The sequence below is a fragment of the Sciurus carolinensis genome, chromosome 10, assembly GCF_902686445.1.
Source record: "Sciurus carolinensis chromosome 10, mSciCar1.2, whole genome shotgun sequence".
Classification (NCBI taxonomy): domain Eukaryota; kingdom Metazoa; phylum Chordata; class Mammalia; order Rodentia; family Sciuridae; genus Sciurus; species Sciurus carolinensis.
In genome coordinates this window covers 36,744,577-36,771,973 of record NC_062222.1, presented here as the reverse complement: position 1 = coordinate 36,771,973, position 27,397 = coordinate 36,744,577, and the positions used below count along the sequence as shown (strand labels likewise).

Here is a 27,397-nt window from a genome sequence, read left to right as displayed (position 1 = left end):
CTTTAGGATATCTCCTCCCTTTGCTGATTTGCTTCTTTGTTTTTCATCTCTTCTTCATGGAATATTTTGATGAGAATGTTCTGTAATGCTGGCTTTCTTTTTGTATATTCTTTTAGCTTTTGTTTATCATGGAAGGATTTTATTTTGTCATCAAATCTGAAGGTAAGTTTTGCTGGGTGTGAGATTCTTGGTTGGCATCCATTTTCTTTTAGGGCTTGAAAAATGTTATTCCAGGCCCTTCTAGCTTTTAAGGTCTGGATTGAAAAATCTGCTGCTATCCGTATTGGTTTCCCCCTGAATGTAATTTGGTTCTTTTCTCTCACAGCCTTTAAGATTCTGTCTTTATTTTGTATGTTAGGTATTTCATAATAATGTGCCTTGGTGTGGGTCTGTTGTAATTTTGTGTATTTGGAGTCCTATAAGCCTCTTGAACTTGATTTTCCATTTCATTCCTCAGATTTGGGAAATTTTCTGAAATTATCTCATTGAATAGGTTGTTCATTCCTTTGGTTTGTTCCTCTAAGCCTTCCTCAATCCCAATAATTCTCAAATTTGGCCTTTTCATGACATCCCATAGTTCTTGGAGATTCTGTTCATGATTTCTTACCATCTTCTCTGTTTGTTTGACTTTGTTTTCGAGGTTAAATATTTTGTCTTCAATATCTGAGGTTCTGTCTTCCAGGTGTTCTATCCTATTGGTTATGCTTTCTATGGAGTTCTTAATTTGGTTTATTGTTGCCTTCATTTCAAGGATTTCTGTTTGTTTTTTTATCAATATCTCTAACTCTTTATTGAAATGGTCTCTTGCTTCCTGTATTTGCTCTTTTAACTGTTGATTGGTGCGTTCATTTAATGCCTGCATTTGCTCTTTCATTTCATCGTTTGCTTCCCTTATCATGTTGATTATGTACATTCTGAACTCCCTTTCTGACATTTCTTCTGCCATGCTGTCATTGGATTTTATTGATGTAATATCCAGATTTGTTTGAGGCATTTTCTTCCCTTGTTTTCTCATGTCATTCAGGTGTCAGTGGACTGCAGAGATGTTGCAGATTTCCTCTATTGACTTATAATGTCCCTGAAGATTGCTAGTGTATCCCCTCTTATCCTTCAGTAGCCTGAAGTTTTAGAGGAAGTTGATACTGCGGTGTTCCCCTAGGAAGCTGGCTCTCTAGGGGTGGTGGTCTTCAGGTGGGGTATATTCCCTGCTAGTGGGCAGAGGTGCCTCTACTTGTTGACCAATGGTCATCCAAAGGGGAACTAGACTGGGGGCTGAGGCAAGGCCTGTTTGGGCCTGTGTCTCTGGTTTTACCGTCCTTGTGGGAAAACCTCACCCGGCGGGGAAGACTCACCCGGTGGGGAGGTCTCGCTGGTCAGTTCCCCTCCTAGAGTTTCCCCTCAGTTCACAACTACCGCCTGGGCAGGGCAGCCTTCCCAGGCAACGTTCCCAGGGGCCTGGACCTACCTCCTGGGCCTGGGAGCCCTGCCCTTTGCAGACGAGTCTCCTTAGGTAGCCCCTCCTCAGAGAAGCTGCCCGCAGTCCTGGATCCTTAGCTCCGCCCCTCAGCTTGTCTCTATGTAGCTCTTTCAAGAAAAGGTGCCTAGGTCCCCGGACCGGGCCGTGCTTTGCACCTAATTGCCTGGCTATGCGACCCCTCCTCTGAGCAGTCACTTGGAGCCTCGTACATATGCTCCAAGCCCCAGTGACCCGCCGCTCGTCTCTTCCTCCAGGCAGCCACCCGGTGTTCTGTGTGGGCGCTTGGAGACCAAGCCACTCACTGCGCACCTCCACCTCCTCCGGACAGCCCCCTCCTTGTTGTTCAGGCGGTTGCTGACTCCAAATAGCTCGCCACCCCACTCTTTCTCTGGCAGCTGCCGGAGCCCTGGCAGATCGCTCCAAAACCAAGCAGTGTGCTGCTCGGCCTCCTCTGCAAAGTTCCCCGCTTTCCGAGTTCACTGCTTCAGCGGGGGGAGGGGTGTCTTGCCGCCTGGGCATGGCAGCCTTCCCAGGCAACGTTCCCAGGGGCCCGGACCTACCTCCTGGGCCTGGGAGCCTCACCCTTCGCAGACGAGTCTCCTTAGGTTACCCCTCCTTAGAGAAGCTGCGTGCAGTCCTGGAAACTTCACTCCGCTGTTTTTTCGCTCTGTTTTTTCGCTCCGCTTCGCTGTCCGTGTTTCCCTAACACTATTATAGTTTATATTGAGACAGATTCTCTCTAGGATGCTCGGATGTCTTCAAACTTGATCCTCCTGCCTTAGTCTCCTGAGTGGCTGGCATCATAAGTGGGGCATCCTGCCAGACTCAGCCCACTTCTTGTTAAATAGGAGACCTTCCTCCATAAGGGCATGATGTTGGGAAGCCATAAGAGTCAGACCCACACTAAAACCAGCCAGAAAGTATAGTGGGTGTAAAGTCACAAACACTCAAGTTCATTTGTGTGCTGAGGATAAAGCCTGTTCAGCCCCACTTACAGAAGGTCCAAGTCCAGATCCCTGAAGAGCTGCCCACCACTACCTAGGCTCCTAGGGCTCATGTAGCTGGCACACCACCTTCCAGCCCACACCAGAGGGAGCTCCAGGAGGGAGTGACCTGGTCAGCCTGGTCACACAGAACTCCCACAGTTGTCTTGGGCCTTCTCGATCCTGTCCAGGAAGAGCTGTTTGGCACAAGTTCAGCTGCCCTACAGCAGACCTCTCACCCTGAAGCTGAACAAAATCGCTCTGTCCACATGAACACTGAAAGCCTGCAGCCACTCAAGCAGTGATGAATTCACAGAAGGAACCCACTTTTGGTGTTGATCTGTTCTTTTTCTAGGCCTTTGAACTGTAACGTTAGGTTGTTCATTTAACGTTTTCTTCTTTTATTGAATGTGCTCCTTGCAATGAATTTTCCTCTTAGTACTGCTTTCATAGCATCCCAGAGATTTTGATATGTTGTATCATTGTTTTCGTTTATCTCTAAGAATTTTTATCTCCTCTTATGTCTTCTCTTATCCATGCATCATTCAATAGCATATTATTTAGTCTCCAGGTGTTAGTTTCTGTTTTTTATTTTATCATTGATTTTGAATTTCTTTCCATTATGACCTGATAGAATGCAAGGTAGTATCTGTTTTTTTGTATTTGCTAAGAGTAGCTTTGCAGCATAACTTATGCTGTATTTTAGAGAAGGATCCATGTGCTGCTGAGAAGAAAGTGTATTTGCTCATTGATGGAAGGAATATTCTATATTTGTCTGTTAAGTCTATATTATTGTTTGTGTTATTGAGTTCTATGTTTTCTTTGTACAGTTTTTGTTTGGAAGATCTATCCAGTGGTGAAAGAGATGTATTAAGGTCACCTGGTATTATTGTGTTGTAGTCTATTTGGTTCCTGGAATTGAGAAGGATTTGTTTGACATACACGGATGTGTCATTGTTTGGAACATAAATATTAATGATCATGACGTCTTCCTGATTTTTGCTTTCCTAAGCAGTATGAAATGTCCTTCTTTATCCCTTCTAACTTTGATTTGAAGTGTGCTTTATCTGATATTAGGATGGAAACCCCTGCTTTTTTGTCGAGTCCATGTTCATGGTACATTTTTTCTCAATCTTTCACCTTTAGTCTGTGGGTGTCTTTTTCTATGATTTGAGTCTCTTGAGGGCAGCATATTGTTGGGTCCTTTTTTCAATCCAATCTGCCTGTCTATGTCTTTTTATTGATGAGTTTAGACCATTAACATTTAGGGTTATTATTGAGATATGACTTGTATTCCCAGTCATTTTGACTTATTTTTGTTTTTAACTTGATTTTTTTTTCTCCTTTAATTGGTCTTTCCTTTAGGATATTTCCTCCCTTTGCTGCCTTACATTGTTGATTTTCATTTCCTCCTCATGGAATATTTTGCTGAGAATGTTCTGTAGTGCAGGCTTTCTATTTGTTAATTCTTTGAACTTTTGTTTATCATGGGAGGATTTTATTTTGTCATCAAATCTGAAGGTACATTTTACTGGATTTAAGATTCTTGGTTGACATCCATTTTCTTTCAGAACTTGAAATATGTTGTTCCAGGCCCTTCTAACTTTTAGGGTCTAGGCTGAGAAATCTGCTGATATCTGTATTGGTTTTCCCCTATATGTAATCTGATGTTTTTGTCTTGCAGTCTTTAAAATTCTATCTTTATTTTGTATGTTAGGTATTTTCATTATAATGTGCCTTGGTGTGGATCTGTTTTAGTTTTGTATATTTGGTGTCCTGTAAGCCTCTGGTATTTGATTGTCCATTTCATTCTTCAGACTGGGAAATTTTCTGATATTATTTATTGAACAGATTGTTCATTCCTTTGGTTTGTATCTCTGTGCCTTTCTCAATTCCAATAATTCTTAAATTTGGTCTTTTTCTGATATCACATATTTCTTGGAGGTTCTGTTCATGATTTCTTACCATCTTTTCTGTTTGGTCTTTTTTTTTTTCTTTTTTTATTGTAAACAAATGGGGTACAACTCATTTCTCTGTTTGTACATGAAGTAGAGGCATACCATTTGTGTAATCATACATTTACATAGGGTAATGGTGTTTGATTCATTCTGTTATATTTTCCCTTCCCCCCACCCCTCCCACCCCTCTTTCCCCCCATACAGTCCCTCCTTCCTCCCTTCTTGCCTCCCTCCCACCCCCCCATTATGTATCATCATCTGCTTATCGGGGAGATAGTTCACCCTTTGGTTTTTTGAGATTGGTTTATCTCACTTAGCATGATATTCTCCAGTTTCATCTATCTGCCTGCAAATGCCATAATTTTATTATTCTTTATGGCTGAGTAATATTCCATGGTATATATATACCACAGTTTCTTTATCCAGTCATCAACTGAAGGGCATCTAGGTTGGTTCCCCAATCTGGCTATTGTGAATTGAGCAACTATGAACATTGATGTGGCTGCATCACTGTAGTATGCTGATTTTAAGTCCTTTGGGTATAGGCCAAGGAGTGGAATAGCTAGGTCAAGGGTGGTTCCATTCCAAATTTTCTAAGGAATCTCCATACTGCTTTCCAGAGTGGCTGCACTAATTTGCAACCCCACCAGCAATGTATGAGTGTACTTTTTCCCCACATCCTCACCAACACCTGTTGTTGCTTGTATTCTTGAGAATAGCCATTCTAATTGAGGTGAGATGAAACAGCTTTGTTTTTAAGATAAAATGTTTTGTCTCCATTATCTGAGATTCTATCTTCCAAGTGATCTAGTCTGTTGGTTATGCTTTCTCTTTCTTTCTTTCTTTTTTTTTTTTTTTCCACTCTTATTTATTTATTTATTTCAGTCCTGGAGTTTAGGATAAGTTTACATAATTTAACACATTGCGTTTTTCATTTGGTTTATTGTTTCCTTCATTTCAAAAATTTGTTTGTTTTTTTGTTTTGAGAATCTCCATCTCTTAATTGAAATGATCTTTTTCTTCCTGCATTTCCTCTTTTAGCTGATAATTGGATCATTTATTTATTGCCTGCATTTTCTCTCTTATCTCATCCTTTGCTTCTCGAATCATTGTAATTATGTACATTGTAGACTCTTTTTCTGACATTTATTCTACCATGCTGTCATTGGATTCTCTTGTTATGGCATCTAGGTTTGGTGCATTTTCTTCCCTTTTTTCATGTTGTTCATGTATCTTCCCTCTAGCAGTGCGGATCCTAGGTATTGCAGTTGCTGCCCTGTAAGCTTATCGTGTCCCTGGAGGTTTCTAATATCTCACCTTAAATGGAAAGATCAATATTAGCATCACAAAATACAAAAAATATGCATCTTTAACTCAGAGTCCCTATTAAGATATTAATAATATTATCTTAATAAACAGAGAGGATGAGTTTGATTATTATCTACAGCATAAACAATAGGTTTGCAATAAGGCTCATAATTTCTAATGGCAGATAAAGAGGACGGGTAGGGGTGTAGGATGTCATGTTAATGAGGTAAGAAGTGAATCTATAGAGGTACTAGGTCATAGGAAGAATGAAAGTGAAATCAAAAGAAATTGGTTGTTAGCATTACAAAAAGGAGAGTCTCCAAGGAAACAGAGAAGAGAAAAATAATAGAAAAATGGAAAAATAATAATAATAGTAATAATACTTCTAATAAAAAAATTCTCCAATTAAAACTATACTATACTATTCAAACCTCTTAGTCTTCAGTAGCCTATGCATGAGAAGTACTTGATTATGTGGTGTCCCAGGAAGGGTGCTGCCCCAACTAAGGATGGTGGCATCTAGGTCAGGAATAATCATGATAGCGGGCACAAGTGACCCCACATGTTGTTAGATGGTGAGTCACAGCGTGGCGCAGAGACCACAGGCTTGGGCAAGGCTAGAGTTGTATGCAGGCAGCAGCTCTGCCTGGGCCTCTCAATATGTCTCTTATCAACTATAATTTTCAAAATATTTTTCTCTTCTGCGAGTTATATTTACTGTTTTCGATAGTGTCTTTTCATGCACCAAAAATTTCAATTTGGATAAAGTCCAATTTGTTTTGTTGTTCTTGCTTGCTATTTTGGTGGTCACATCTAACAAATCATTGTGAAATCCAGTATCAGAAAAATTCACTCCTATATTTTTGGAAGAGTTTTATGTTTTATCACCTACATTTGGAAGTTTGACTGATTTTGAGCTGACTTTTATATATGTTGTTAGGTAGGTGTTGAAGTTCATTTTCCTACTGGAGATTTTCCAATTTTCTTGAAATATCTATTTCTTGCCATTGAAATCAATTGGCCATAGATGTATGTGCTTATGTATGTACTCCCAACTCTATACCACAGTTCTGTATATTTATTCTCATGTCAGTGTCACAATGTTTTGATTATTGTAGCTTTTTTTAAATTATTTTTTTTTATTTTCACAGACTGCATTTTGATTCATTGTACACAAATGGGGTACATCTTTTCATTTCTATGTTTGTGCACAATTTCTACCTTTTGTGTAATCATACATGTACAAAGGGTAATGATGTCTTTCTCATTCCACCATTTTTCATACCCCCACCTGCTCCTTCCACTCATTTCCAAAGTTTTTTTTTTTCTTTACTATTTGAGTACCTTTGTATTCCTTTGTATTTCATTTGAATCTGAGAATTAGCTCTTCCTTTTCTTGAAAAAAAATTCAGTTAAAATTTGAATGGGGTTACAATGTATCTGTGGATTAATTTGGGAGTACTACTGTCTTACTAATTGATTATTTCTATTCATGAACACAAATTGTGTGTAAATATATTTAATTTTTCTTTAAATCCTTTCAATATTGTTTTGCAGTGTTTATTATAAAATTCTTATTCCTGTTTTGGAAAAAAGTATTCCTTTTCATTTATTTGTTCTTTATAGATATATATGACAGTAGAATGTATTTTGACATATTATACATTATGTGGAATATAACTTATTCTAATTAGGATCCTAGTCTTGTGGTTGTACATGATGTGGAGTTTCATTGGTGGTGTATTCATATATGAACATAGGAAAGTTATGTCCAGTTCATTCTATTATCTTTCCTGTTTGTACCCTCCCTTCCTTCCCTTCCTTCCCTTCATTCTGCTTTGTCTAATTCACTGAATTTCTATTCTCCCCCTGCCTTGTTGTGTATTAGCATCTGCATGTCAAAGAGAACATTCAGCCTTTGACTTTTTTGGGATTGGATTATTTCACTTATCATGATAGTCCCCAGCTCCATCCATTTGCTGATGGAAGTTATCTAGTCATTATTCTTTATGACTGAGTGTATATTTACCACATTTTTTTCATCCATTCATCTGTTGAAGGGCGCCTACATTGGTTCCATACTTTAGCTATTGTGAATTGAGCTGCTGTAAATATTGATGTGATTGTGTTACTGTAGTATGATAATTTTAAGCCATTTGGATATATACTAAAGAATGGGATATCTGAGTAAAATGATGGTTCCATTCCAAGTTTGTTGAGGAATCTCCACACTTCTTTCCACAGTGCTTGCACCAAGTTGAGGTCTCACCAGTAATGTATGCGTGGACCTTTTTCTTACATACTGACAAAATTTATTGTTACTTAAATTTTGATAATTGACATTCTGACTGGAGTGTGATGAATCTCATTGTAGCTTTAATTTGCATATCTGTAATTGCTAGAGATGTTGAACATTTTTTTCATTTATATGTTGATCATTTGTATTTCTTCTGTGAAATGTCCACTCAGTTCCTTTACCCATTGATTGATTGTGTTGTTTTATTTTGTTTTGGATTTTGTTTTGGTGTATAGTTTTGTTTTGTTTTGTTTTGTTTTTTGAGTTCTTTATATATCCTGAATTTTAATGTTCTATCTGAGGTGCAGATGACAAAGATTTTCTCCCATTCTGTAAGTTCTCTCTGTTCTTGATTTTTTTTTTTTTTATTGTTTGGGTTTTTTGTTTGTTTGTTTGTTTGTTTGTTTTGCTGTAAAGAAACTCTTTAGTTAGATACCATTACATTTACTATTCTTAATTTTACTTATTATGCTGTAGGAGTCTTGTTGAGGAAGTTGGTACCTACATCAGCATGATGGAAAGTTGGGCTTAAATTTTCTTCTAATAGGCACAGGGTCTCTGGTCTAACGCCTAGATCCTTGATCCACTTTGAGTTGAGTTTTGTGCAGGGAGAGAGGTAGGGTTGAATTTCATTCTAGCACATATGGATTTCCAGTTAGCTCAGCACCATTTTGTTGAAGTGGCTATCTTTTCTCCAATGTATGTTTATGGCACCTTTGTCTAGAATGAGATAACTGTATTTATGTGTCTTCTGTTCTGTTCCATTGGTCTTCATCTTTGTTTTGGTGGCAATACTATGCTGTTTTTGTTTCTATAACTCTGTAGTATAATTTAAGATCTGGTATTGTGATGCCCCCTGTTTCACTTTTCTCACTAAGGATTGCTTTGGCTATTCTGGGCCTCTTATTTTTTCCAATAAATTTCATGACTACTTTTTCTATTTCTATGAAGAATGTCATTGGAATTTTAATAGCAGTTGCATTAAATCTGTATAATTCTTTTGGTAGTATGGTCATTTTGACAATTTTAATTCTGCCTATCCAAGAACATGAGAGATCTTTCCATCTTCTAAGGTCTTTTTCAATTTATTTAGAGTTCTGTAATTTTCATTGTAGAGGTCTTTCACATCTTTTGTTAGATTGATTCCTAGTATATATATAGGCTATTGTGATTGGTAAAGTTTCCCTAATTTCTCTTTCAGTGGATTCATCACTGACATATAGGAATGTATTTTATTTTTGGGTGTTAATTTTATATCATACTACTTTGCTCAATTTGTGTATGAATTTTAGATGTGTTCTGGTGGAGTTTTTGTGTCTTCTAAATATAGAATCATGTTGTTGGCAAATACAGACAGTTTGAGCTCTTCTTTTCCTATTCATATCCCTTTAATTTATTTCTTTTGCCTAATTGCTGATGCTAGAGTTTCAAGGAGTATGTTAAACATATATAGAATATTTCATCCATCAATGACTGAATACATGTTCTGTGTTCTATCAGATCATAATGAAATGAATTTAGAAACCAACAATAAAATTTTAAAAAATAGAAGCTACTCTAACACCTGGAGACTAAATAATACACTATTGAATGACCAAGGGATATCAGAAGAAATCAGAGGTTAAATAAAAAAATACTTAGAGGTAAATAAGAAGAGCAGCACAGCATATCAAAATCTCTGTGACATTAGGAAGGCAATCCTAAGAGGAAAGTTCATTGCACTGAGCTCACTCATTAAAAGAATAGAAAGTCACAAAATAAATAACCTAACATTATAATATAACCCAAAGTCCTAGAAAAAGAATACAAATCAACAGCAAAAGCAACAGAAGACAGGAAATAATTACAATCAGAGCCAAAGTTAATGAAATTGAAATAAAACATCACAAAACAAATTCAAAAAATCAAAAAACAGTTGATTCTTTGAAAAAAATTAATAAAATTGATAAACCCTTATGCAGGGTAACCAAGGGAAAGAGGGAAAAAACTCAAGTTTTTAAAGTTCAGGAGAAAAAAGGAAAATATGACCATGAACACTACTGAAATATAGATGATAATTAGAAACTATTTTGAAAATCTATACTCCAATAAAATAGAAAGTCTTGAGGACATCAATAAATTTCTAGAGACATATGACCTACACAAATTGAATCAGGAGGATGTAGATAAATTTGAAACAAAGAAATTAAAGATGCCATCAAAAGCCTATGAGCAAAGAAAAGCCTAGGAACAGTCAGATTTTCAGCTGAGTTCTACCAGACCTTCGAAGAATAACTAACACCAATCCTCTTCAAAGTATTCCATGAAAAAGAAAGAGAAGACCCTTCCAAACTTGTTCCATGAAGCTAATAACCTGATACTGAAACCACACAAGATGCATCAAGGAAAGAAAACTTCAGACCAATATCCGTGATGAGCATAGATGCAAAAATTTTTTAATAAAGTATTGGCAAATCACATACAAAAACATATAAAGAAGATAATGCACCATGATCAAGTGGGGTTTATCCCAGGGATGCAAGATTGGTTCAACATATGGAAATCAATAAATGTAATTCACATCAATAAACTTAAAGAATTACATGATTATCTTAATAGATGCAGAAAAAGTACTTGACAAACGACAGCATCCATTTCTGTTCAAAACACTAGAAAAACAGGCATAGTAGGAACATACCTCAACATTGTAAAAACTATATAAATTAAACCCAAGGCCAACATCATTCTAAATGGAGAAAAATCAAAAGCATTACCTCTAAAAACTGAAAAATTTTTTTTTCTGAAATGTTTACTTTTTGGATTAAATTACAAATGGGACTATTATCTCAATCTAAATATGATTTAGTAGAAAATGCTTTTCTTTCTCTCTCATTTTATATTTACTTATGTAGGTAACTTAATTCATTGAGTTTTAATTCCTTATATTCCTTTATGATAGCTTATTATTTTAATACTAAAATTGTCCCATATTTGGCAAATGGAAAGCTCTTTGATCTGCTTCCTATGAAGTTTCAATATGCCTCTATCATTCTTTGTGGACTTCTTTCATTTCTGAAGCAAGTTATCCTAGGTTCATATTTCAGTTTTCCAAACACAGTCCCAGAATTACTTTTCTTCATGTAAAACTAGCACATTTTACTGGATAAAGGTATTTGTAAATGAAAATGTTATAGAAGTGTGAAAATCATTAAAATATACAGTTTTAATTTCTCATATTTCAAGTTTCTTTTATTTGTTTTGGAATATTATATGATGAATGTGGGTCTAATTTACTTTTTTCACCTCTTCTTTTAGTTCCTCCTGTCATTCGAGTGTATCCAGAGAGTCAGGCTAGAGAACCTGGCGTAACTGCAAGTCTTAGGTGCCATGCAGAGGGCATCCCAAATCCTCAGCTTGGATGGTTGAAGAATGGAATAGATATTACACCAAAGCTCTCCAAACAACTCACTCTTCAAGGTACCTTTTATTTGCTTCCCCCACTCTCTTAAATGATCATGCAGAAGTTTTATACTAAAATTTTAACACATTTTATATTATTTGAGAAAAAAAGAAAATATAAGTCTTAGTGGAAGTAGAATATAATGGATCTGAAATAATGGTTATAGTTAGACATAGTGGAAAGAGTCCTTTAATGCTTTTAATGTTTTAAATAATAGTATTGTCATAATGATTAATTATGCCATCCTTTTGGTGATAAATAACATATTAAATTACATATCTTTTAAATACTTTTGAATTATACAGATACATAGCTGAACAAAATAATTGGTTCTCCTTATAGAAATATTTGGAAGTTAACTTTTAAATGCCTGAATAAGATATTAAAATAGGTATTAATAAGTGTTTTCAATAATCTAGAAAAATGTAGTGAATATTTTCTAGAATATTTTGTAAACACAATTAATGTTACTAAGTATATTTCACATCTACATTGAATTAGTTATTAATTTATTTCATTCTAAACAAAATATTGTATTAATTTTAATATTTTGAAATATATATGATTAAACAATTACTATACAGATTACAAACAAGCACAAATAAGTGGAAAATGGAACATAAATTGTTTATAAAGGCCAAATGTGTTAGTTTCAAATTATTTGTTGATTATACTAGCATGAAGGAAAGTATAAATCTAATTTTCATTGTTAGATGTAGTGAACAAGTCACTTCATTTAAATATAGGTTTCATGGACATTATACTCCTTATTCCACACCTTTAAATTTCTTCAATTGACATAAGTACAAATTGTATTTTTTTTATTATTTATGTAAGGAGATATTTCTATTATTATTATTATTCCACTTTGTTAGTGAATAACTTTGATTAGTAAACCTTTTAAATAAAGCTTTATCAAACTTTTACTTATTTTTGCAAGTCAATATTGATGCGTCTATTATTCTTCAACTTTAGAAACATGAGTCCTAGAAATCAATATATTGATAAATATAAGCCTAACAAATTTATACACAAAAAGTGTAACTTATATCTCAATGTCTATAACGTAGAGAAGATTGATTTGATTAATAGAAACCAATGAAGTGAAGTCTAAGTGACTTCTGATTTTGTCATCTCTGTCCCTCTTAATAGCAGTAAACTGTATTATACAAACATACATTTTGTTTCCAGAGATAGTGGGAAGACATATTTGGAGGTCCTTACAAAATAATTAACGTTAAAGTTTGTCAATTTTAGATACATAAGAAAATGGATAAAATTTTGAAATGATAAGAAAAGAAAATTAAAAAGTAGGAAGAACCACCCAAGAGAAGAAATCTGTGCACATATATGGATACGATAGTGTCCTACTGTGTTAGATACTATTGTTATTTAATTATTCACTCACATCATGTATTTCTTCAACCTTTGGGTGTAAAGTTCAAGTCTAGGCAATAATTGAATAATTGTGGTAATGTATGGGATAATATGTGAACGATAGGAAGTAAAATTCCAAAATGACACAAATATATTATTACAGGACAAATTAAGATAAATAGAATAAAGAGAGTAAAAATCAGCAGAATCAGGAGACCTATTGATAGATACTCCAGATGAAAAGAAGAGAAAGTTGAAAGAGTGAAAGTGCAGGACAATGTTAGGATTAATAGGAAGGTTACATAAGGTCATCAACATGTGTTTATCTGTTAAACTTGTTCTTATGTCTTGGTAGCAATCAATCTTCAATGTATAGGCTATAACAAGTATAAAAATATCTTTCCAGATTTTGAAAGGAAGAAAATTTAACAAGTAGCTGCTAGTGGTGAGAAAAGTTAGGATAAGGGATAATTAGCATATGGCTTACTTATCAGAAGCAAATATCAGTAAAGAGAAGGGAATGGGACAAAGGATGTACAAAGAACCCTAGAAATTAATAAGCAAGCAGGGAAGGATTTCCTTGAAAAAAAAAAAAAACAGAAAAGAATTTTATTACAATTAGAAACATAAGGGCTGGGGTTATGGCTCAGTGGTAGAGCACTTGCCTAGCCTGTGTGAGGCACTGCGTTCAATTCTCAGCACCACATATAAATAAATTGATAAAATAAAGGAATTGATAGTTGTGGTAATAGAGTGAAAAAAACCTCCAGGAATACATGTTTGGAGGATATGTAAGAATACTGGGGAAGATAATTTAAAGAATGAATAAATTGACTTGAAGTTTCAATGAAAATCTAGAGATTTTAGGCTAAGTGTGTGAGTCTTGAAAATAAAGGTATGATTTTGGGAGGGAGTCATATTTCATGTAAAACAAGAGATTGATTCATGTTACAATGTACTGTTCATTCTCTAACATTTAGAAGCAGGATTTGTAATCTAAAGTTCATATACCAAATTAAAGTTGTCAATTTTTGTAGATAAAAGGTTGGGTTTATTTTATTTATTTTAAAAATGCAGCTTCATTTTTTAAAAAACGATTGTGGATGGCTGCTTTAATACTGTTGTGACAGAGGTGACTCGTTGCCACAGAGACTGTATATGGTTCACAAAGCCTAAAAAATTTACTATCTGGCTTTTTGCAGCAGAACAAAACAAAAACCTGCCAATCTCTGTTTTAGAGTAGTAATTCTCAAAAAAAGGATTAGGAAAAAGAGGGTATGCAGTATGCATTTGTAAGTAAAGAAAAAAGTTAAATTTATTCAAATGATTATTCTTCCCCATTTATTGCCTCTCCATTTTTTATTCACATCCCTTGAGAATTACTGACTCCTAAGGTCAACATTCAGCTTTTTGCAATTGGTTTTCTATTCTCTTTTCCCAAACTCAGACACACCAACTATATTGTCTTCTTCCTGTCAAAAGCAGTCATGTTCCAGATGGATGCAGTAGTGCCTGCCTCTAGTCTCAGCTACTTGGGAGAATGAGGCAGGAGGGTTGCAAGTTTGAGGCCAGTCTCAGCAACACAGGGAGAAACCCATCAATTTAATGATACCCTGTTTCAAAATAAAAAATTAAAATTAAAAAAGGACTGGGGGTGTGGTTCATTGGATATGTGCCCTAGGTCTAATAAGCAGTACCCAAACACAAAAGAAACCATATTCCATTCTACCACACATAGCATTCTTGTGATTGGATAACATGGAACACACATGCACAGAACAGACAGAGATATGCACACAGACATGTACATGAAAAGATAAAGAAAAGGAAGGAGGGTAGAGAGAAGAGGGGGGAGGAGCAGAGGGGACAGAAGGGAAAGAAGCCTCAACAAGTGAGGACAATAAATGCAGAACTTTAGAGGCAGATGGAACACATGTCCAGTCCTCATCCTCAGAGTTGATAATTCATTCTATGAATTTCAGAGCCCTTATTTGCGTATTGCCATTAAATTATTAATTATCCCCTCACTTTCACACTGGGGAATGCAGCTCATTATTCAAAGATTTGCTTCAAATATTATCTCACCAATATTTGAAAGTTGTGGTAATCATTCCCTTAACTCTTTGGTCTTACATTGATTTTCTCAATTTCCATTTAATACTTTATTTTAGCTAAATTTCTGGAAAGAGACTGAAAAATCTTAAAGACAATCATGTGTTAGTATCTTTCTGTCCTCCTGCTCTTATAATTCCAGGCTTGTAATAAGAAGCAAGCACATTCTCACTTAATATTCTTTGAGTGTAATTTTCATATGTATTTTCTTGAAAATGAAAAGCACTGCTAGTTAAGTTTGTACGAAATCTTGGGGAAAAAGTGGTTTCTAATATATAAATAAATTATACTTATGAATATGAGCCACTTAATATGCAATGTGGGCAAAGGAAATGGTAAAAATATAAATCATGTGCATTTGATACAGAATATTAGGGTCTTGGTAATAGAATGACAGCACAGTTTACAAAACACTTGAATGCTTCTGGAATAATTTGGCATGCTTCCAAAGTATGGAAGTAGGAAGGAAAACAGTTTAATTAGGACAAGCTAAGTGAACTGTTTGACTGTGTAATCGGAAAGCACTGTACCAAAGCTGAATTTGTAGTTTACAAGTTGCATTTGCCTTCTGTTCTCAGCAAATGGCAGTGAGGTTCACATAAGCAATGTGCGGTATGAAGATACCGGAGCATATACTTGTATCGCGAAGAATGAAGCAGGAGTGGATGAAGACATCTCTTCTCTTTTTGTGGAAGATTCTGCTAGAAAGACCCGTATGTATTGCACACACTTTCACACACACACACACACACACACACACACACACACACACCACACACACACACATAAATATCACACCATATTCAACTTTATAGCTTTTGAGAGAATATTTTTATGGATTTTCTTCCCACAGAAACAAGGCATCAGAAAAGCATGAAATGTGCAGTGCATTAAAGCAATTTTCATATGTAGGAGGGATGGGATCTTGAAATGCTAAAAGCAGATTAAAAGTTTTTTTTTTTAAAGCTTGTGAAATTTTCACCACAATGCTGGAATGATTTTTTTTTTTTTTCTGCAAGCATATGTAAGACATTTGGGGGTCCTAACTTCCCATCTTCTCATGCAAGAATTTAAATCCCTTGCAAAATTCCTCTCCCAAACATTATTTGAGGAATCTGAGTTCCTCAAATATTTAAAAGTTGTGTAGGTTGAATAAATTCACATATTTCTTTATTCCTCATTTGTACTGCAGTCAAAGACCCCTTGGCTGGAGAGCAGCCCTTCTGTGCAGCAGATACTGTGGTTACTACCTCCTCAAGATAATCACTGTCTGGGAACCAACCCCACTTTGTGGCTGTTCTTTTAAATTTACTTTTAATTTTTTTCCTTTAATCATGATTTACACATAATGTGTGTGCATATTTATGAATCACAATATGGTGTTTTGTTTCTCATATACATTGGACAGTGATTGACTTAGGATAATTAGCATATCCATCACTAAGCTTTTTCATTTTTTATGATGAGTACATTCAAATTTCTCTCTCCTAACTAGTCTGAGATATGTAATGCATTATTGTTAATTGTATTCACCCTGCTGTGCCATAAAACACCAGAACTTAATGGATATGGATGGGCTGGGGAAACCGAAGATAGATTACTTTTTATTGTGGCTAAATTGCCTGTTATATTGTTTATCAAGTAAACTCTGTCAGAACACAAAGCCTTTTCTTTCTCTGGTGTACACATGCCATAATGTGGATGTTTTGGGATAAGAACTGAATGTTCTTGAAAGAACTGTTTCCATTTCTCTCTGCTCTCAGTTTGAATTTTTATACTTCTTATTAATGTAATTATTGTGAGGTATTGATATTTTGGAATCTTCTAAATCATTAGGTCCATTTCTCAGAAACAAGATTTTGAACAAAGTTAAAACACTGTCCTAGGAGTCTTCTTGTTTCTTCTTAAATCAATAAGTGCATATAGAGAGTGAATCTAATGATGAAAGAGAAATTTACCCAGGTCCAAGCTGCCAATATACATTTATCTAAATTTTGTCTGATTAGGACAAGCATCATTATTAGCAGATATTTAAAAAGAAAAGTTGTAAGGTAGAAAAAGAAAAAAACACAAAAAAATGACTTAATGACCTAAATATGCTCCATAATAATTCCTTTGTTACTTTTATATATCTCTTTTTTTTTTTTTCTTTTGCGGTGCTGGAGATTGAACCCAGGGCCTAGTGCTTGACAGGCAAGCACTCTACCAACTGAGCTATCTCCCCAGCCCCACCTTTGTGTATTTCTATTGGATACCAATTTGCAATTCATTTTCTGTTAAAAATAATTTTAGGCAACAAGTAACTGAAAACTCTAGTTTTCTTTGCCTTTTGTGATTGTATTTATGAAATATTTTTATTTCAACTCTCTATTCTGATTTTCTTTTAATGCTTATCATATATTTTTCAATATAATTTTCTTGTTACAATAGTAAAACATCTAGCCATAGTTTCTTTAATCAGTAACACACACAATCAGCATGTAATGCCAGGAAAATTTTAGAGTAAGCATTAATGAATTTTTTGTTCATAAATGTACATATGAATATGAGTAATTATAAATAGTTTCTGAAATTGTTTTTAATTGTTTCAACTTATTGTTCTAAACTATTAAATATCAAAACAATACTTTAAATTTTTTTTGAGATTTTATGTTAGCAGTACACTGCTGCAATCAGAAATAATATATTTATGAGAGGTACCAGTGTAGCCCTTGTCCTGGCATATTGTGTTCATCAGCTTTTTGCCACTATGATCAAAGTACCTGACATAGAAAATTTAAAGAAGGAAAGATTTATTTAGGTTCATGGTTTTGGAGGTTTCAGTTCATGTTCAACTGACTCTATTGCTTTAGGCCTAAGTTGAGGCAGAACACCATGGGGAAAGAGCATGGAAAAGTAAGAGAAAAGCTGCTCACTAGATAGTGGCCAGGAAGGAGATGGGGTGGGGGGAGAGGAAGAGAGAGGGAGAGCACAGCCAGAGTTAGGGTCAGGGAGATATCTACTTCAAGGACAACCCCTAGTGACCACCTACTTCCTCCAACTTTGCATCCACTCCACAGTTCCCACCATCTCCCAACAATGCCATCACATTGTTAATCCTTCAATTGATTAATCCATGGATGATGTCAGAGCCCTCATGCCCAGTTATATCTGAAGGACCCCACTCTTTAGTCCTATTGCTACATTGGGGACCAAATCTTTAATACATAAGCTCTTTGGGAACATTTTAGATACAAACATGGCACATGCACATTCATGGAACTTTCAAAATCACCTCATAAGGTAGAAACAATCCAAGTGAAAGCTTCAGAGATGTATTTTCTAAGTCTGGAAATAACATATTTATAGGTGTTACTTGTGCATTCCAATTATGTGAGCTGTCCAAGGAGCAAAAGTTGAAACTAATGGGGTTCAACAGTACAAAAGTCTCAAGCTTTCCTAGTTCAGCTCTATTCTAATCTGTTACAGGAATACAAATATGATTTATTTGGTATAACAAACTTTTTCTCTGATTTAAAAAATATTCTTAATGGGCTGGGGTTGTGGCTCTGTGGTAGAGTGCTCGCCTGGCATGTGTGAGACACTAGGTTTGAACCTCAGCACTACACAAAAATAAAAAAATAAAATAAAGGTATTGTGTCCATCTACAAGAAAAAATTTTTTTAAATGTTCTTAAGTTTTGCTAATCTTTCACTCTATTTACTATACTAGTAATTAAGAACATATCATACATATTATTGATGTAAAGCTGCCAAGTTTTAGAAAGAATGCAAATAATTAAAATCAAGACAATACTAAAAAAGAAAACAGAGTAGAATATGAGTAGCTATGGAAGAGTACAAACTGAAGTTGTGGAGTTGGGGGTGTGGCTCAGTGGTAGAGCACATGCCAAGACATAGGTTCAATTCCCAGAAAAAAAGACTTAAAAATGTTATAATATTTGTGTGGTAGAAGACTGTTTTCCTTGGATTGTTTCCTAGTACTAAGTAAATTGTTAAAATTCTGTATAACAAAACAACTCTCAAATTAGTTGGTGATCACAATAGGGAAAACAATTATCTTTTGTAACCCCCAATTAAGAATTTCTCTAAATTTTCCTCTAGTAATTTTGTGGCTATAGACCATATTAATTATACATTTGTACACATTTGTATTTTGATAGATATTTTCAAGGAAGTCAAAAGAACCAGTCACAGGCCCATCAATGATAATTTTATGATTTTATTTGTATATATTTTTAAAAACTTAATGACTTGTCCAAATACACCAAAAGTATTTTCCTTTTGGTGGTGATAGGATACAATATATGTTAATAAAATACCACTGGTATAATAGAAAAGTATGATTTTTGCAGTAAGATGTGAGTTGGATCACTATAGCTCTGAGTCTTGGGGACTATTGTATATCTTCTGTGAGCTTGTATTATCTTATCTGTAGTGTAAAATAAGTAGTAACACATTATGGAATTTCTTTTTTTTTGTTCAACTCTTATATATAAAGCCCTTATTAGAGTTGCTAGACATATACAGTACCTTATTTTCTGAAAATAGCTTTCTATTCCTTGCTAGAAACATTGGCAATTTTCTTTTTATTTAAAAAAATCGTGGAAAACCAGTAATTGCTGGAACTCAGAGGTTTCCAAATTGAATAATGCTTATAGATAGAGAAATAGAAACAAAGATGTAGACATAGATGTAGACAGATATACATGTGTGTGGACTTTCATAATATGTACACAAATATGAAATATTATTTATCTTTGCACTTAAAATGATTGATTCAACTGATTGGAATACACATTCTTTTCTTATGGAAATATTAAGATATTTTACATAAAAGATCAAAATCTCTTGCCCAAGTTCATTTTTGCCAGAGTGAAAGCAAAATCTACCCTTTCTTTCCTCTTTATATTTATTCAATTTATATTCTTATATTTTTAAAATTCTATAGCACACATTTCTTCTGTTTTCTTTTAGAAAGATGCAGAGAAGAGAGCAAGAAGGATTTACAAGTTTCACAGTAAATGACATACTTTGTTTATCTATGGCTTCATAGTAATCATTCAGCTATTTTCTACATAATGGATCAGTCACAGTGGTAGCAACCAATTTTTTTACACTACATTTCCAAGCAATATGATACTGTTGAGAGAATGACTCATTCAAAGCATCATATGGCTGAGGAGTCTGTGTTTTGCTTCTACCCTAATCTTTGAATTGGAAAACTTTTGAGTTACAGTGCCCAATTTTGTCAACAGAGCTCAGTGGAAGTTTTCTCATGTGACAAATTGAACCAGAAAAACATGCTTCAAAATAATTTACTCTAGTTATTTTAGGGACAGGGTTGGATAACTAAGACTTAATGGAGTGATGCACAGGGAGGACTTAAATGCAAAGAAGAGTAGAAATGAGTCATAAGGGATTGTGTGGTACTTAAAACTGGGAATAGGAAAAGATGATATAAAATATGTGAGGAAGGTTTAGGCAGAAGTATTATATTATTTATTTGAAAGCATCTTGTATATAGCATAAGCAATTGACATATTTCCATTCCCAAGAGGAGTCAATTCTCAGATTAAAATGATTCATCCTCAAGGTTAAGGTAAATGAAAAGTGATATAAACCTAGACTGCCATAGAAAGCTTTTAAGCTACTGACTGCATAAAGCACTGAGCACAGATTGTACCCTATCTTGCCAGGATTTTAATAAGGAATATGGTTAATCTAGCTTCTTGAAAATATTGTAATATAATATATAAATATAAAAATATACTATAGTCAATATATTATAACCAATATATCATAACAATACATCTATCTTTTCTTTTTATCATTGTTACAAGCAGTGCTACCCTTGGCAATATTGTGCTATTTCAACAATCTTTACCTTGGAATTAAGTTTAACAAATTAATTATAGCTCACTATATTGTTAACAAAACGATGTAATTTGTTCATAATTGGTCAATTAGAACTAAAATTTCATTTTAAAATTCTTTAAAAGAATATTTAATTTTATACTATTTTTCTAGAGATAAAATTTCCTTAAAGTGGAATCCAGTTATCCCAGTACCATTCATTGAATTGTTTATTCTTTCCCCATTCATCTGCAATACTAACTCTTGTCACAGTATTTCCAAAATGTTATAGGTGTGTTCTGAGATGCATCCTCCATTCCATTACTATTTTTCTGATCACTGACTTTATAAAGTATCATGATGGAATGAATTTTTCATACTACATAAAGTAATACTTTCTTCTACCTCCTCTCTCTACCCTTGTTACTCTCTCCCTAGAAAGTCCTAATATCCTTGGCTTTGGTCTTTCTATAGGAAACTTAACACGTCACATGAAAATAATATTTTAAATGGATTAATTTAATTATCAGAATTACTTAAATAAATTATATACATATGTATATTTTATTGATGATTATATAACTGAAATAAGTGTAATTCATGTGACAGAAATTTAGAAATATGGTAGAATTTGCCTACTTGTGCCCAAAAGTTCAAACAGTATATGAATGTTTATGATGTACTTGGTTATTTTAGAAGTAGAATAATTTTAATATAGGTTAAAGCATAATTTTTTACATATACGGAAAATTTGAATATGACATTGTAAACCTTGAAAAGAGGACATATTCTGGTAGTATGGGCAAATTAATTAACTTTTCTAATCCTCATTTCCTTCTTATTTTTAAAGAAAGAAAAAATACTTCAAAAGGAGATTGTGTACATTTAATAAGACCACATATACAGTTCATATTAATGTCTCCAGAGGCCAGGAAGATGATATTCATATTTCTCTCAAATTCATATTTCTTTTGCAAGGTTCCCCAAACTATTTGTTTAACAATTGTCATAGACATTTACATATTAATAAGCTTATTCTAATAAAAATACACTTAAGATAATGAGTCATGTGCAGTTAATCATACTTGATAAGCATTTATTATTTGATGAGATTTTATTATTTATTATAAATCTTATTTTCATATTTCTTAATTTGACCAATGACATTGTCCCAGCCTTGAATTAAGTTGTTCCATAAATTGTTTCCTCTTCATCTGTTGACTCAAAACATGCTGAAGTTATGTCTCATGATTTCCTTATCTAAAGACTATATTTTTAACGATAACCTTTCCAATATCCTTAATTAAATCTGTTTCTAACATGTTCCCAGTTCAGAACGCTAGTACAGCTTTGTTATATTTCAAGACACAATGTGATCTGAACGTCACTAAATTGACAGGTTTACAGGCATTCCTGTTGCCTACGCTGAAAAGTAAGACTTAAAGCTTTCTATATTAATTTATTCTCTAAATTTTCTTTGCCAGACATCATATACCTTTAATGGACTATCATTTTATCTCATGTTACACAATGACAATTTGCCTAAATTATTTGATGACAAGAGATAAAGGCATTTTATTTAGATTATTTTAGTCATGCCGACTAAATAAACTCCTATGTAGTAACAATATTGAGTACAAGATCTCTGTGTGAATATCGAAATAAACAAAAGATGGATGTTATAGCTTGCATCTAAAATGTCCTCCAAAGGCTCCTATGTTGAATATCTGGTCCCCACTGATGGTAGGTACTATTGGGAGGTGGTGGCCTAATTGGAAGAAGTAGGTCACTGAGGGCATGCCTTTAAATGGTATATTTTGTTCCTGGCCCTTTTCCTGCTTTTTTTCTTATTTTGCTTCCCAGCTGCCAGTAGATGACTGGCTTTCCTTCAACAGGTCCTTCCCCCATGATGTTCTTCCTCACCATAGGACCAAAGTAAGGGGACCAAGTGACCATGGACTAAAACCTCTGAAACCACAAGCCAAAATATGTTTTATCCTTTAAGTGGACTTTCTCAAATATTTTGTCATAGTAATCAAAAGTAATCAAAAGTTGACTTTTAAGGGTACTAAGAAGAAACCCAGGTTTGTTTATAATAATGCAAAAAATATACATATGTATATACATATATATGCATATATATATATATCAATGAGGAATTGATTAAATAAATGTGTATGGTTTTACAATGAAACACATTGAAATTATTAAAAATTAATGATGTAGACCTAAGTTTACTTATATTTAAAGGTACATATAATATTTTATCACACAGAAAAAATATATGTACTATGTTCTCATCATTTGATTAAAAAACATTCTGGAAGATATTACGTACCAAAATGTTCATAGTAATCATGTCTAGAAGTAATTAAATTTCTACTTTGATTTTTATATTTAATGCTATTCATTTTTTTCTTAATCAGTATTAAAGAGCATAGTGAATTTTTTCTAAATGGAGATAAAAATCTGCATGAGTCTTTAAAAACATATTATATACTAACATTTTGTTAATGGTGTTGAGGAGAAAATATTAGAACACCTTTGATATTTCATAATTCCATGTAATGAGTTATTTGTTAAATAACTATATATTTATTTTTTTAAACAGTACTATGAACATCACTCCAAAAATTTCTTAAAAGTCCTCTGAATAAAGAAATTGTGTAAGATAATAGCATACCTTTGTAAATAATTAATAAAACAAATGTGCCTCTGAAATTCCAGGCTCGGGTGAGGAACAGAAATGAGGTGTTAGCTCAAAGTTTTGTGAAGTCTAATATGTGCCACAACTTTGTGCAGATAGCTCAGATTATACATCTCTTTGCCCTTTTGACCTCTGTTTTTTCAGTTATCTGAATTTTGATAATGACTGATTAGGAGATGAATATGCCAGAGAAAGTGAACCAGATAATTTTATTTTTTTCTGCAACCTTATTTTCCAGCTCTGAGTACATTTTCATATTTGTGTTACATATGAAATATTAAATGTAAAATGTCTTAAAATATTTTTTTCACTCTCATGAAGTAAAATTGTGTGCCAACTGGAAAAATCTCCCCCCCCCCAATTTAACTACTGTCTGTGTAATGCATATGTTTATACTAGTCTCTGCTGTGAAGGATAATAAGTCTTTTGGAACAATTCATGCAATAATGCAATTTTAATAGAAACTAAATTTTTAATGAACAAAATATTTATGTTTTTCATCTCAACCTATTAGAGAGTCAAAATGTGTTTCTAAATATAATTGGGTCTCAGAAGACATGTTACTAAAAAGAAAAATGTATTTTATAATTGAAAATGTATTTTCTAATTTCATTATTACATGATATTCTAGTGAAGACTCTCTGTGTATGAGTATATATAACACATATAATATAACCATTATTTTACTATTTATGATTTTGCTACTACTAACATCAGAATCTAATTTCAGTGTATCATTCATAAAGCAAAATACAACATCATAGAAAACAATTTGATTACATTATAAGAAGTTCTTTTGGGTTTTGTTTGTTTTTGAGACCAGCAAGACCCTTCTTGCTATGTTGCCCAGGCTGCCCTCAAACTCCTGGGCTGAAATGATCCTCTAGAGAATCTGATATTACAGATATATAATATTGCCCCTAGTAAGAAGTTCTGATCATAAAACATTGCCCTAAGAATATTGTCAGCAAAGGTAACTGACAGGTACTTATTATCCTGAATAGATAAATAAGAGTAGTCAAACAAGCTAAAAGCAACCTCATCTGTAGTTTTTAAAAGACATCAGAAACAAGGAAAACTGAAATGCCAATCTAGATTACTCAAAGATGTTAATCTACATAAATTATCAAGGAGACATACCTTAAAACCACAGAAAAATTCTATTTCACATCAACTAGAATAACAAAAATTAAAAAACTGCATAATACCAAGACAGTGAGGTTTAGAAAAATAATAATCATACATTGCTAGTATTATTGTCAGTTTTTCCATCCATCTTTTGAAAATCATTTTGGCATTATCTGTCAGACTTGGTTTTGCAGTTTCCTTTTGAGTCAGAAAATACACATACTATAGAAACTCTGAATTACCAGGCATTCAGAAATTATATAGGAAGAACTTACCATGTTATGAATATTTTGCTATAATTTTAAAACTTCTTTTAAATTTACCTTTTAATTTCTTCCAGTCCTCCATTAAAACCAAATCAATTTACTATATACTCTTTAAAATGGCTGTATTTTTATTTAAGTAATTTAAAAGTGTATGAAGCTAGTTACTTTGCAAAGTATATGAATATTATGATAGTATTACTACAGACTTAATTATTTGTTTGTTTTTTTGGAGGGATGTATCATAGATTGAACTCAGGGGCACTTGATCACTGAGCCACATCCCAGCCCTATTTTGTATTTAATTATCTGTTTCTTAAATGATCACTGGAAAAGGGATATTTACCAAAATTTGCAAAGTGAATAAGTGTTTTCATTGTAAGAAGAAAAAATTATCTAGAGTGAACCAAAGGTTTGCTCACTCATACTGTCTGTCACCTGTTAGAAACAGTTAAACATGTTACTAGCATGTGGTCAACACTAAATAAATCAATTTTCCACATTCTACTTCAGTTCAAGTAGAAATAAAGGGAAACTATAATATATAATTAAATAAAATAATTCCCATAGCAGGCATATAAGGCAAGTGTGACAGAATTGCATACATAGAAAAAATTTCCAAGTTGAATAATGTAGTATCTTTTGAGGTGGTGAAATATGAACTGTTCATCGGTGGTTGTGGTGACACTTCCATGGTTGGAGACACAGGGAAATACCATACCTAAGGAAGAGTCATGAAGTGTGTGGTATATTTGGTTAATTTTGTGGTCATATACTAAGAAGATTATAAAAATATTCACTTGGAATTTGCAATATTAAGCAAGAAAGCATCCTTGTACAGAATCAGATTAAGTGGCACCATGAACTGCATGAACAGAAAAGGTCAAATTAGTAAACACATATAAGCTATATGACTGCAAAGAAAATACTTTCCACACTTTGTTTAGGATTTATCAGATACCAAAATAAGAATTGTTTTAATTGAATTAGATTTTAATTTTAGCATATAGTAGGCATTTGAGTACTGCTTTTCTTTACCTTGCTAGGATTACATTAAATTTGAATTCTCAACAGTTCATTGTCTTTTTTTTTAACTCTATAATTTCAAGTTGAAATATGTATCACAGAAATTCATTACATCATGCTGCTGGAACACAATTAATGTGAACACTCAATATGAGATTAGATTGGCTTCTTTATTCATTTTTTGAAGATTATTTGGCATAATAGAATCTCCCAGTATCACTTTATCAGCTTGCTTGAACTTCTAAGAAAAAAAAAAAAAAAACCTCATCACATTCACAAATTTGTTCATAATAAATAATCATATTAAAATAATCAGTGACTAAAATTAAGCCTTAGACTGTTTGTTTATTAATTTGCAACCATTAAATTGGAGCTAAATTGTCATTAGAAGGAACCTATTTTGATAATAGAAGATGAGCTACTGTCAACTTTTCATGCATTTGTGGCTCCCTGAGTATTTTTTCATTTCCATATCTACATATGATTGGTAAAATGTTGTCCAGAAAGACAATGTTGGTTTCAAAGCCTAATTTATAAACATTTGGAGTAATATTTAAGAGAAATGGATGCTCTGCTCATCAACTTGCTTGTAGAACATTAACTTATTTCAGATTATTTAGCTACCCTCACATTTTGAGCACATACTTCCTTTATTTTTCTTTTTTAGATTAAGCTAATATAGAAATTAACTCAATTACAGACATTTGTCTAAATGAAATGTTAGTGGATTCAGTGCTCTAAAATCTAGCACATAATGAGGTCTCAACAAATGTTCTTCTAATTACCATCATTGATATTGTTTTGGGTCAATGATCATTAGTTTCAAACTTTTAAGAATTAAAATAATGGGTAAAATTTATTTAAATGAGTAAAAATGATAGCACTATATTCTATGTACAGGATTATTTTAAAAGGGTAGCAAGTTAGATATTATGTGTACTTACTATCAAAATATTTGTTTTCAATATATTTAATAGTCACTTACCCCTTTATTAGAAAGTATGATAAACAACTAAATTTCATTTAAGTCTTAGTGTCTATTATTCTATAAAGATGCTGAATTCCATATAGTGTCTCATATTCACACAAGCAAGTTTATCTTTGACTTTGAAAAGATATTTTCAGAACATAATAGTTTTCTTAAAATCTGACAATTTCCCTTTGTTGTTCCTTCTGGTAGAGTATGGGAAAGATAAGTGTTTAGGAAAATGTGTGTAAACACTAACGTGTGTGTATATATTTGAGGGAAAGTATGTTTATATCATATCCAAAGTCTTACCTTATCACATTTTATTTTCAAGAGTGAGCAGTAATTTAAGGTTCCAAATGTGTGTAGTCACTGTGTTTTCAGAAGGCTTTTGCTGAAAATCTTCACTTTTTCGTGCCAGCATTCATTCTTACCACAGCCATGGTTGGCTACACTGCTGCTACTTGGCCTAATTTCTTTGCTCTCTCTGTCACTTCTCTG

General features: G+C 33.4%; 1 protein-coding gene across 2 annotated transcripts in view; it reads left to right on the top strand.

The window, feature by feature from the left end:
- Window positions 1–27,397, top strand: part of Fstl5 (follistatin like 5) — a 776,424-nt gene that overhangs the window by 644,133 nt on the left and 104,894 nt on the right. For both annotated transcript variants that reach the window (XM_047567007.1, XM_047567006.1), the window contains exons 9-10: window positions 11,317–11,478; window positions 15,529–15,663. In XM_047567007.1, the coding sequence (XP_047422963.1) occupies window positions 11,317–11,478; window positions 15,529–15,663 (297 nt within the window). The remainder of the gene's footprint in view (window positions 1–11,316; window positions 11,479–15,528; window positions 15,664–27,397) is intronic.